The sequence below is a fragment of the Aythya fuligula genome, chromosome 5, assembly GCF_009819795.1.
Source record: "Aythya fuligula isolate bAytFul2 chromosome 5, bAytFul2.pri, whole genome shotgun sequence".
Classification (NCBI taxonomy): domain Eukaryota; kingdom Metazoa; phylum Chordata; class Aves; order Anseriformes; family Anatidae; genus Aythya; species Aythya fuligula.
This window is the reverse complement of record NC_045563.1, coordinates 63318745-63332664: the sequence shown is the minus strand read 5'-3', so window position 1 is coordinate 63332664 and position 13920 is coordinate 63318745. Positions and strand designations below refer to the sequence as shown.

The 13920-nt window shown below is 37.0% G+C and overlaps 1 protein-coding gene across 2 annotated transcripts in view; it reads right to left on the bottom strand.

Annotated features, from left to right (window-relative positions):
- The window catches only part of AMPD3 (adenosine monophosphate deaminase 3), a 32323-nt gene that overhangs the window by 13086 nt on the left and 5317 nt on the right, over window positions 1–13920 (bottom strand). For both annotated transcript variants that reach the window (XM_032188298.1, XM_032188297.1), the window contains exons 3-6: window positions 12425–12620; window positions 11791–11956; window positions 9514–9733; window positions 6905–7034 (exon numbers count right to left, since the gene is read on the bottom strand). In XM_032188298.1, coding sequence (XP_032044189.1) covers window positions 6905–7034; window positions 9514–9733; window positions 11791–11956; window positions 12425–12620 — 712 coding nt within the window. The remainder of the gene's footprint in view (window positions 1–6904; window positions 7035–9513; window positions 9734–11790; window positions 11957–12424; window positions 12621–13920) is intronic.

Sequence of the window (13920 nt, the reverse complement as noted above, 5' to 3'; positions counted from 1 at the left end):
TAAGTCATTTTTGTTTTTCAACCACATGAAACATTTCAGGTCTCATGCATATGAGAGATTTTTGTCACTTTTTTCAAGCTTAATCACAATACAGCAACTCATAATACTGACAGGTCTTTCAGTTTCTTCAGAACTGTTCACACACTGAGGGAAGTGCAAGCTTCACAGAAGGACCGAGAGCAGTCCTCCATTTTTTTCTGGAGTGCCTATTTAAAAAAAAAAAAAAAAAAAAGACAAGAACAAACCAGCTTCCACTGATATTTTTCTTTGCACTGCTATTTGAGCAGCCTGTATTAGATAGATCACAATCCAAAGAAACAACTGGTGAGGTCTGGGAGCTTGTTGGTTTAAGTTTTCCATTTCAAGTATGTGTAATTTCTGCCTCCAGCAGGTATGTGCAATGAATAACACAGTCCCCTTGCAGCCAAGGGTTCAGTATTTTTAACTACACAGATAAAGAATAGAAGAAATAAAATCAGGTATATTCCCCAACTTCTGCTTTTATGAAAAGGCAGGTAATGCTGATAACTTCATGAGGACTAAGTACCTGAAAGGAAGGAATAGGCTTCAGCAGGGATAATGGGGAATTTAAAAGCACAGAAGTATCTTGTGTGTGTGAAGCAGCACCTATAGGTACATATGCTGTGAAATTCCTTGAGTAATTCATCCTGACTGAAAAACAGAATAGCCTAAATGCAAAATAGCCTAGGCAAAATAATGAAATGCCTCTAGCAACAAATTACTATCAATTTAAAAGCAAAACCAACAAAACACACACACACAAATAACCCATAAGACACTGTCCTGATTAGCTTTCACAGTTGACAAAAAGATAAGCGCAAAAGCCCTGCGAACTGTTTGACAGACTCTGAAACTGCTCTCCAATCCAGACTGCCAGATCCTAGCAGAAGCAGTTTTAGCTCAGTAGTGCTACGGGCTGCCTGCTAAGCTTTGTGTTAGCCTCCAGCCCAGGAACTAGCTGGACATGGAGGGCTGCAACAGCAAGGATGTGTGGTAGAAACAGTCCCAGCTTTCACTGTTTCTAACACGTGCCTTGTGCACCAGCTACATAAACATAACACTTTATGGTAAAATGTTACTTACTATGATTCCAAACCATCTCCTACCAAATATATAGGATAGAGGAACTCTGAGGTGCTTTTTTAGACTTAACACCTGAACCATCCTGTCCGTGTTATATATAATCTTGAAACATGCATTACAAACTGACTGTATGTTGCTTCCTACTCCTGCAGAACCCTTCTGTAAGCTGGTCTTGTAAGACCTGTCAGTTCCATGTGCTAGACACTACAGCTGAATGAAGAGAAGCAAGAACCAGTCCTGTCTCAGAGTACACAACTGCAGGTACACTACTAATGCACAGGAAGCACTACTGTGTGTAAAATAGTAAAACCAGCTCTGCTTAACATATTATTATGTTCCCTGGAGTACTTGTATCGACATTTGAACCCAAGTGCATTTTATAAATATTTACTTAAGTTAGGGATTGTTTTCTGTTTTAGAAAAACATTGTTTACTACAACCTGGTCCTGTACCAATGAAATTCTATGTACTAGCAGGTTTGGTTAACTTATATGGGAGAATTAAATAACAGTTAACAGATACATAAGCTCTAAACATTCATGAGAAAGCAATATATAAGCATACAATACTAGTTACAGACAACCTTAACAAGTACAGTTTATTTAGTTTCAGAACGTGGTAGCTTCAGTGGTGGCTCAGCTACTGAAATTCCTGTCCCTTCAACACTTCCTCTTCCTTTAAATCAACATGACTCAGCTACTGTTCTAAGGGAAAGCAAGGAGACATTTTGTTTATTTTGTTTGCTTGTATGCAAGGATCAGATGACAGAATAGTAACTGCGTTTTTTTTTTAAAGTCCTGCTTCTCTTTGAGAAATAATTTTCTCAAGTGTGCCTCTGCAATTTGCAAGTTCCTGTCAAATCCTCACCAGCCCCCATACCCATATCACACACAGCTCTAGAGCTAAGTTAACCACATCCGGCTTATTCCCTGGGAACCAAGACCTGCCTTCTTTTCTTTCTCTCCCTCCCTTTCTCGAAATATATTTATTGCCCGAGAGTGAGACTTTCTACCAGAGAATGCATTTATCAGAGAAGATGCAGTACTTTGGCTACTTTAACTATCCAGTACATTCTAACGTTTACACATCCAGGAACTTTATATCAACAAAAATTTAATGGAGTAACACACAGCTTTTTCTTCGTTCTGCATTTTAGGAGCTACTTAATTTTTTTGAAAGGTTTTAATGACTTGAGCTTTGACCTTGCCTAGCATGTAATATATTAGTCTGTATGCTATTGTGCATTTTCACAATTCAGGGTGCAATCCCATCCAAATGAAGCAGCTAGTCATAGAACCTTTAGCCATAGCTTAAATATATATAGCTTATATAGTCTGCTCTGGTTAGGAATTTTTTAAAACTTGTATTTGAAACATTATCATGTTAGGGAATTGTTGCCAAACTCATTGTTATTTACTATGAAAGGCAACTACTAAAAAAAATGGAACCTATTCACTTGAAATAAGAGTGACAAATGGCCCCCTTGCCTTCTCCTTCACCCTAAAAACAAAACTGGTCCCATTCTTAAGCTGGTACTATCCTATTCTTCATACATTAACTAAGCTAAGTCTTTTCTGGGACATGAATAACAATCCCCTAGCACAAGGTTTATTTGCTTCTACTTGCATGCATTCTACCTGCATGTCCAGATTTATTACACTGTCACTCCATCCCAATTTTCCCTTAGTGAAAAAATAAAAAACACTCAGCTGCACACCCTTAGCCAAGCTCTCTGACTGCAGTTCTTTTTCTCCTCTCCCTCAAGAGGAAGCATTTTATGCAAGGTCACATTAACCTTCAATGAAAAGAAGAAAAAAAATGACTGCCAGACGCCTATCTTGGAACACATATGCCTTGTGAGAACTTTTTTTTTTAACCAAATGAAGATAATGGTTAACCCAAAGCTTTCCTTACTTCTTTTAACTTCATCGTCCATTCAAGCAGTGGCAGACATCAGTTTTCTTTCATCAACGGATGGTCGAATTCCCTTCCCTCAGCAATTCTCCAAGTAATGGAGCCATCCTGTCTTCCTCTGCACCTTCTCATTTCAGACCAGCCCTTTCCTTGTTGACCTGAGCACCCATGCCATTCTGTCTGCACACTTTGTGAATGAAACATTTGTACTTCCAGTCAATATGGTTACATCTGTGTACAGCTCGCAGTGTGGAGTTCCCTTTGCCCTCCAACCACACCTCGGAGGCACCCCCTTCCCTAAGCCGCTCTGCCTCCCTCCTCTTCCTGCATTGCTTCCCTTTGCTCCCACTCTCTCAGACCTCCACAAAACACCAAGTCGCATTAATTTCATGGATAGATTTCAGTGCATAGATTAACAACATCACAACTGTAAACTACCTGGTGTTCTGCATATGTGCACTTCAACTTGTGCATGCTTCTGCCCCAATAACTATGAACTTCATGGACTTCCCAGGGAATTCCCTGCAGCCTCAACACCCGATTGACAGGGTATCATTCCATGTTGCACTGACAGATTCCCTGCTCACCAATATATTTACACTGCATTAATTTTTCAAAGGGGAAACAATAACCTTCCTCATTAAGCTTAATTCTTTACTTGTAGTTCTGTAATAGACAATGAAAGGCAGAAGACACAAAATTTTCTGCTCTAGGGCAATGTGTCATATCCTCAGGTCTGGTTGACTGACACACTGAAATAATGGCTGAAAAGAGAAAGCATATGGAAGGAGAACTAGGCCATCAATTTTTCATCTTTAGAAGACTATATCAAAGCTATTTGCAGTTAAGGACACCTACCAATGCAGTACACAGATACACTTCATAAAGGTAGCAAATAAATATTAGGTAATCAAATGTTTTCCTTTTTTTTTTCTTTTAAAGGTAAAGGCAAACAACCTCTCCCCTAAAAAGAACAATACAGACAAACCAAAGTTCCTATTAAGAGAAACCACTCCAATACCAAAAAAGCACAGTAAATTCCTCCTGCAATTAGTAACATCTTAATAAAGTAAAAGAATATTCAACATACTTCCTTTACATTGAAGTATTTACATTCCAGCTGAAAGGCTGAACCACCAGCCCTCAAATATCTGAGGCTGTTGGACAAATGGTCTGTTTGAAGCCCAGCTCAAAAACCTCGCATCCTTGCTTATGAAAACAAGATACCCTAATACACAAAGGCTAGAACTCAGCTGTGTGCTGTGGAGCTAAACTTGCTACTATATTTCATCCCCGATGCAGCCAAACAGGAGTTATGTAGCAGTCACTGTGACTGCACTTTGCTATGCATTGGCTGGAGAACGTGGGAGAGCCTTGCTAATGGCAGACTCAGAAGTCTTGTGTAAAGTTAGCCTTCTCCTACACAGACAGTTGTCCACCTCCTGTGGTGAGCCAAGTGGAGTCAGTCACACTATCTTACCACCTTTGGACTCTCATCTGTGTAGTGAAATGTTTGTGTCATTATTATAGGGTTATTTTCCAATTCCAGCTTGATCAGTGCAAAACATCTCCCTGTTTGCATTCTGGTCAAGTCCAATACCTCAGATATATACATACACTTCCCTTACTTAATGGAAATCTTATCTTGGGATTTATTATATTGATAAGCTCTCTGGATAACTCCCACTAAACCAGGAAAAGAAAAGGGCAGGGAATAGAACAATAAACTCCAATTGTCATGTCAGCAAATAATGCTGACGAGCTTTCTCCTGTGCCTTTCTAAATACAGTGATACGTGCCATTGATAGACCTTGCTACTATATTCATGATTGCTTTAATTTTGTTATTTTCCATCAGTTACATTAGCAAACAGATTGTACCAGTATTTCCATACTAGTGTCTGATAGATGTAATCAACAACTTGAGTAACAACTCTGTCAGGAGGTGAATCTTATTTCTTGCAAACGGGCAGTTTGTATTGTTAAGCATTGACTAAAAGAGAGACATCCTGAAAATATAGGCCCTAGTAGTGCCCGTTTCCTATTATAAATTTCACTGTTGATGCTGTTATTATTAAAGAAGCACTTCTGGTGAGTTACGGATCCAAACATCGCTTAGACTAGCACGATAAAACGATTATTTGTGGGCTTACAGTAACTCTGTCTACAATGCAGTTTACTTGCCACAGAGAGTGCTTTATAAAAATATTATCCATAAGGGTTTAAGCAAGATTAACTCTGTGCTGCAAGATATTTTTAAGCAATATCTAGTAGTAGGACAAGTCTCTGACAGAGAAGAGCAAGCTTGTTCCTTCTCTCTTGAATTTGAGTGTTGACTGATGCACATTTTGTGCTTCTGAACAACATTAATTCATTTGTAGACTGGCTTATTTACTAGTAGATAATTAGAAAATAATTACATGCTCAGAGACATTGAACAGTTGCTTTTAAAAGTTGAACTGAGCAAGTAAAGCTTCTCTCTACTCAGACTGATTGCCAAGGGATTTATCTGATCCACACCTGTCCATTGCATCTCTCAGTCACCATATGTTTTATTATTAACACCTCTATCAGCTAGGCAAGTGTTTTATCTGAATGTAGCATGGAGTAATTATCTTGGCTAGGGTTATGCAAGATAACTGCCAACAAGTTCAGATTTGAATCTTGGCCACTTGAGTGAATTAGCTAACAGATCCTCCCATCCACACTCATAACAGATAAAAACGTGAAATTCATTAGAACTTATCTAACAGTCCATCTGCTTCTGGCCATGTGAGAGACAGAGATACATTCATCAAACACTTTTGCTTAGCAGATTTTGTGCTTGACAGTTTATTACCACAACAGTAGCAAACATTCAGCAGCCAGTACACTGGACACTATAGAGAAAAGCCTAACTGACTTTTTGATGTACTAGCAAACCAAAACATAACAAGAAGGATCAGATTGTTGATCTAAATTTCAAAGTTATAAAGTAAGGACTACCTCTTTCAATTGTGTACGGAAACAATGCAAAATGGACCTGAAACGGTTAAAAACACCAGCAACGATTGCTGCTTTGTGAAGAAATCTCACTTATGAAACTGAAGCATTTTCTCTCCAGTAACATCCTTTAAAATTGAAGAAAGGGAAGCGAACTAAGCAACATAACACTGTTAATTCCATGCTTTTAAAAGAATGCAGCTCCCTTGAGTATGTGGTAGGAAATGAAACAAGCTCCTACGATTCCCCTAACCTGTCTCCTAATTAAATCCCAGTGCATATCAGATGCAGCTAAGAATATAACTCTAATAAGTATGGTGGTTTTTTTTGTAATATTGTGCAGGCTTTAATTTTTTAAAACCAGATACCGATGGCAGTATGAAACATGAGTTCAGTTTCCATAGATCTTTTGACATGCATTTAAAGACATGCAATTTCAATTTGAAGTGAATTTTTTTACCTGGAATATATACAGCTGTTCATACTGCAGTTTATTATGGCTTATCTACACAAAAGCAGGAAAATGCAGTTGAGCTATCTTTTAAGTGAATTAACTAAACTCATTTAAGCCTCCACATGGATGCTTTTATTCATAATCCAAGTGAGCTTAATTTGATTGACTGTTTCACTCCTTTAAAGCAATCTACATACAGTTAAACCCCTTGATTCTGAAAAAGTAAATAGAGGAGTTTAGCATAATCCCCTTAACACACTTGCATTCAGGTTAATGTTCGTGAGTGTTAATATGTAGAAAAAAAATAATATTCTGAAAATAACATAATTCAGTTGAATAGTATTCACACACAACTTCATGCATATCATCTACACCTCACACCAAAAAAAATCAAAATTGTTGGAACTCCTGCTGAAAATAACGTCATGCCTTTAATCCTTCCCACACTTACCTTTCTCACATTATAGAAGTCTCGATGGGGATTGCTCTTTAGTTCTTTAAATTCAGACATTTCATTTAACATCTCATGCAAGCTAAATTTGGATTCTAAAAAGTTAAGCCGACGATGACAGTATGTCTTTCTGTAAAAGAAAACACACACAAAAAATTACCTGTAACTTAGAACTGTTTGTATTGCAAGTTCAGAAAGACCTTCAAAGGTTTCACAGTAAAAACAGATATTTTTTAAAATGAAATAAAGGGCAAATCCGTACTTTGTTTCCTAGAGGTTAACACATACATTAGTCAATATCCAGTATCATTTCAGACCAAAGGTACTTGTGAAACCTCTAATGAAACAGAACTATACATAACCATACTGTTAGGTGCTTCACATTGTCCAAATATTTTATTGCTCTATCTGTGCCTAAACCAAGTTCTTTTAGTAACGATATGATCAGAGAAAACAAAAACTTAAAATGAAATGTGATATCAATTGCTACTATTCTGGAATTGAAAAATCCCATAGAGCAGATCACCTTATATATAACAGAAACAACCTATAATCAAAACTTTACTATGAAAATAAAGACTTTTTCCCCCTATGCTTTCCCCCTTATTTGCTTTTCAATGTGAGCCAACATAAGGTCCAATATAATTTCTTTTTTTTTGCCTTAGAAACACATCTATTGTGTACATATATTAGTTTCTTTTTTTTTTTTCCCCAAAATACTTTTGTGCGCTCTTCTTAGAAAAGTCATGCTTTGTTGTTCCTGCTTGCCTACTCCTCCAGCTTCACTTTCATCTTCTGTTATGGTTTTCATTCTCTTTTTAATAAATCATATGTTTGTTCTCTTCACTGTCTGCAAATTCTTATCAAATCTACAATATTTTTATGGCACTACTAATGTAATACTCAGCCTTCTTTTTTTTCCTACTTCTTTGTTGACAATCTCTCCAAGGAACACAAATTCCATAACAAATTTGAAAGTCTGATTCAAATACAGTCTCATTGTATCAGATACCGCTCAAGACCAGTTTGCCTGCTGCAGGCTATCTTTGTTGGGTAGGGGTGAGATTTCACCAGTTCAAGAAGAGCAAAGGTTAAAGAACAATGGGTTCTCGATCTCCAAGAAGGCCCATGCATGACAGACAAAAATGACAGATAGGAAAGCACTTGTTGCAAACAAGGAAACAATAGAGTATGAAAATCTTATGCAACAGGTTTACTGAAAAAAAAATTTCCTCTTGGTTTGTGTATAGTTATCAGGGAGAGTGAGTCAGCTTGCAAATGCTTAATCTGAAAAAGCAAACGGAGCAAAGGACTGCTGCTGCATTCACAAAGCTGAGTTTTCTAACATGCCCTACCAAGGCCCCTCCTTCTTCTGGCTTCCTTTACATAGACTGTTAACAAATGCTGTAAAAAGAAGGGTCTTCAGTATGTCAGTTTGGTTTCAAGTTTGTCCTCATTTTCCTTTAATCTTCCCAATATCTGTCTCTCTTGGAATATAACACACTGAATAAAACTGGAAATGCATTTACCTAGAGCATACTGTAAAGCAGCACACTCAAGCTAACTTTGATCTGGAGCAGGAACACTGACAATAACAGCAGGAGCACAGGCTTTTGCTCTTGAATAAGTGGTTAGGGAATGGGACAGATCTGTTCAGGCCAGCTACTTTGCCAGCAAAAGGCAGGCAGATTAAGCTGCAGGTGTCATACACAAACTCTAGTAGGAAAACATACAACAGGTGTGACTAGCTCGACACATTGTCACCACAACTTGATCTCAAAGTCAGGAGGACTAGGAGTGCAGTGCTGGCAGGCAGGGCAAATAGTTTGGAAGAACAGTCCAGGTTCCTTCTTTGTTCCATCCTGGGATGGATTCTTTTCCTTTCCTGGTGTTGAAGCTATAGGACACTGATGTTTCCAGTATTCAGCTGGGAAATAAACTTTAAAAACTAGATACACACATTTTCCCTATTCACAGGGCAGGGACTTTGCAGTGTACCAGTGACAACGCTGGAGTTGCTATATTTCTGTTTTTTGGAGATTCCCTGGAAGCTTGATGGTTTTGGGAAGTGAGACCTATTTTGATTATGCACACGCAGATCAGTTTTGCAACACATGAACAGTTAATTCACATCTGGAACAAACTTGACTGAGTATTTATATTGCTGAGCTGTTATGTGTATTGTACATACAAACAGTTTCTTTCCATGCAGCAAGAGCAGAGCAGACATTAAGGAATTCCAGACAACTGTTCAAAACCTCAAATTCAGCACAGGCCAAAATAAAAAAGGTAAGGTTCAAGTTTCAAGTTTCAGTTCCCATGCCTCAAGAAGTTTAGGTCAGATTTGACCTGAATGGGAATGTTTGACCGATGTCTTACTTTTCTGTTAACTGTTGCTCATTCTGCCATGGCTGATGCAAAGAAACTAAAAAGAAAAGAACATACAGCTGGATTTCATTTATTAAGTCTTTTTGTGATGTGCTAATGCTAGAGAGGCAAAACAAGCATGACTGTAGAATACTTTGAGGAATTAAATGTCATAGAAGTGAGAAATATTAAGGTAACTAGCAGCCTGAAGGGGCAGGGAAGAAAGAAAAGGAAAAACATACGTTGGACCATCTGCAATTAGAGCAAGAACATGGCTCAAGTCAAGAGTGTAGGTCTCCAGGTCAGGATATGGCAAACTCCGAGGCTCATTGAGTTCCATCATTTCTTTGTTATCATAAACAAAGGGAATGCCACCTTTTATCTTGATAACATAATCCAAATTGTCTGGAGCATCATCAAGATTGTAAGGATCTTCGTTTTCATCTGGGGGTGAATGGAAGTCTGAAAATAAATTTACATTGTGTTTAGAAGTAGCTTATACAAAAAGCCAAATAGTAGAAAGATGACTTTCTACTTCTATGTTTCACTTTTAGCAGATCTCAATACTTGCATTAAAATTATATTTTTGGTTGCTACAGAAGATCTGTTGTTACAACATAGTTCTATTCTGACAGACTCATATTTAATTGCAGTCACTCAAGTTATTCAAGTGCCTACATTTGTTCAAATATTTTACTCTAATTATTAGAGTTCTATGAACGAATGTATAAATAGATTTAATACTGTTCTTTATTAATGTATGATGACACAAGTTTCAAATTAAGTTTTGAGAAGTATTTAAATTGGGATGGTTGAAAGTACAGTTTATATTTTTAGAACAATCTAACAGTTGTAGATTTCATACCAACCTTCACTGCTTTCACCTTCTGACTCATTGTAGTAATTTTGGAAGTTTGTATTTAAGCTTCCAGTATGCAGCTGTTCTCACATTGAAACATTAACCAGAGAAGAACTGACTGCCTTACTTTTCCACCTCTGCCCCTCCCATAGTCTAGTGTGGTAGACTAGTGCACACACAATACAATTTTCTTTTCTCTCAACAATCCCTGAATACACTTCACTCATGGTAGAGCAGGAAATAATTTAAGACCCTAAGACCCTGTGCTTCCCACTCTGACCAAGGCAGTAGTGGTGTTTTTTTTGTTTGTTTGTATGTGTGTGCGTGCGTGTGTGTGTGTTAATAAAACGCTTTTTTTTTTATTATTGGTTTTGCATAGAACCAAGAAATGTGGAACCCAGAGGTATTACAACACAACTGTAGTTGTAATACTAATACTGCAGAGTTAGGATTTTCTCAATACAGTTTTGTCATCCCTTACAAAATTAATTAAATCACAACTATATATTTATATCAACTGAACTGCATCCTTGCACTCACTCTTATCATTCAGAATCCTTTTGCCTCTTCAGTTAAACCAAGACTATAAAGTAACTATCCACTTTTATCCACATAAAGCATCTGAACTTACGCTATAAACTGATATCATACTATAATATTCATAACTATCCATCTCTAACTTGTGCATATTAAGACAGTGTGATATTTTATTATTAACAAAACATCAGCTTAAAACCATAACTGTAAAAAAATCATTAACATAACAATAGCTTGGAAATATCTTCTCAGCAGCTATACTGAAATATCTATCCTGTTGTGAATATTCAGTGTACTGCTCTCTTTGCACTCTTTCGGTATAACAAATGCTTGAAAATACTTCTCTTCATTGTCTTCCCACTAGTGACCTAGATGCTAGTGGATTTAAAATAATACAAAATGTCACTTTACGGCTGAGAATACATTGCCAACAATATGGATGTGTCTACACTGGCACATCTGAACAGACCAAAGGCTGCTCCACACAGGCTAATCCAACAACTAGTAGTGCAAACAGTTTCATGTATAAGCAAAGCTTTCAAGACACAACCCACTTAGGTGACAAATACGATTTGTGACATATATAGTTGGGAATATGTCCAACCTAATAAGCCTTGTTGAGAGATTGGAGTTTATTTACCCAGGCAGACTGCCCAACAAATGTGACTATCCAGCTTCCAGACCTGACATGGCAAGCGTGCCATGCCTGTGAAATTACTGACTCAGGGCTTGCTAACTGGTATGTATCATGCTTCAATTTACAACATAGATGAGCTCATAATCCATTTTATTTTAGTATGCCAAGATCAGGAGGAATGACTTTTCACTTGAAGCTATATTCATGTATGTTTTTCGAGGAGGAACACAAGTGCGCTACGTACCATCCCATTTGCTGGAAAGAAACCAATGACTGTCTGGTACGGTTTTAGCTTTTAACAGTTTCAAACTTTTGGATCAGATATAGGCTTTATAATTTAAGTCCATCAGTGATTCTCCATCAATTACTAACAGAATAAATTATAGAGACAAATACACTCTGAAGAGACCATAACAAAAACCCAACTCACCTTTACTAGAGTAGTATATGGTTTTAATTCTATATTTTAAAAACAAGGATATTCACCTGGATGCACTTCATCTTCAACCTTCCATTTTTCATGTTGCATGCTACACAAATACTGGGATGTTGTTCTTGGGAAGCGATGGTAGGCAAGACGTGAATATTTTTCTCGAATGAGAAGAGCTTTCACCAGGCTCTTGGCAGCTTGTTCATAATCATCAACTGTAACCTGAAAGGAAAGACTGGATAAATACTGACAAAAATAAAACAGCAGCTTTAGTCACAAACTGAAACCATGCCCATAACAAGGAGAGTGGATTTCCAGAAATATAGATCTGTGTGACCTGAGCATAAGGATCTTACGTGAGGTCTCAGGAAGCCAGTGACAGAAGCAGAGTCCAAATGCAATGTGCAAAACATACACACACATGGAATTTCTTTCTCCTACCATATATTACCTGTGTATTCAATGCCTGACTATGTTTTTATCTATTTGACCTACCAATTTATTTTTTATGGGAATAAGTATAAATAAATTGAAATGACATGAATTCAAGTGTTTTACAAATATAGAACCTTTTACAGTTTGTTGCAGAGAGCCATGATGCAGTACCATTTCACACTTGAAATATATTAGCTGCTTGTGGTTTGGAATTTTTTCCTGTAGATACAGGAAGAGAGAAAAATAATGTCTTACCCCTGCACAGTAGTCCCCACTAATTGAAACTCTCTGAAACTCTGGTACATCGTATGGCACCTGGACTGGCAGAAAACCACTTTGAAGAACTGGTGTTGTAGGAGACAGAACAGGATTGGCAGACGGTGCTTTCCATTCCTGAGATGGAATTTGTAATGATAAAGACTGAGATCGAATCATCTTGAAACTTTTCTTCCTAGGAATTCATGGTATAAAGCATTAAATGAGCCTCAGTATAAAACATGAAGTACACTGGAAAACAGATTACAGCAAAGAAATCACCCTCTAAAAAATTTTACAAGATGAAATATCTCATACCATGAGCAAAATGTTGGTCACAAAATATTTGTGCTTTTAGCTTTTATTCCAATGATATTTCAAAAGGTATATGCTACATACAATTGTACTTACCCTCCACACAAATACAATACGCAATGATTTATTTACAATCACTCTTAGATACCACTAAGATTATTTTGTATCACTTCTTACAAATTCAGTATCAGCGAGTCTCTGGGTAGAAAGAAAACATGATCACTGGTATTAATTTAGAAGAATCTGATTCTTAGAGCCAGTAAGATTAGAATTCAAAGTATCAGAGGAAAGTACTTGAATGTCATATAAGGTAAGTTGATGTAAGTTATCATGCTATTATACAAACTTTTCATTCTTCCCAAAACATGCAGGCTTTAAAAACTCATCTACTTCTCCAACAACACTATGCACCAAAATTTCATATATATAGTCATTCAATTAAACTTGTAAGAACAATGATGAGCAAATATAGTTATTCCTTAGGTGGTGGTAGATGAGACTTGAGCAAAAGGCTAACATTGGTTATCTGAGTAATAATATAGTATGGCTGTGATATGCAAATTTATTTCTCCCCTCTGGACAGTAAATGGCTATCCCCCATGGATTTAAAAACTTGGACCCTTTCTCAGCAAAACTGTGATGGATGCGTACCTTAGGAAAAAAACAGCTGAAAAAGCATGCTGTAATTTTCAGTGAAATAATCATAATATCTTGAGTGAAGTTTTGTAATATCTCTAAAGATTTCATTATTTTTCTTACTCAGTTTAAATGTCTTTTGAATATTCATCTAATAAGCAACCTTTGATGTCACTTTGTTATGTGCTGTGGAAATACTCTTCGTTTATTTTATAAACTAGATAACACTTTAATATGTTAGTAAGAACCACTAACAAAGGAAAAGGAATACTGGAATTCTCTCTGGAAGTTGTGTATTACCTCTGTGGCATTCAACACGCAGTGGTGGTGTGAATAATATGAATAATACCCTATGACCAAATTCCATCCTCACAACTAATTGGAGCCACCTTTGAAATCAGTATGAAATTCTTGACAGGCAATGTTGGATCAACTGCAACTGAAAGCAACAGGACTTTTACTCATATAACTGTTCTCTAAGTACATTTCAATACTTTAGGATAAGGGCAAATACATGTAAGCAACATATATGTAATATCCCACTT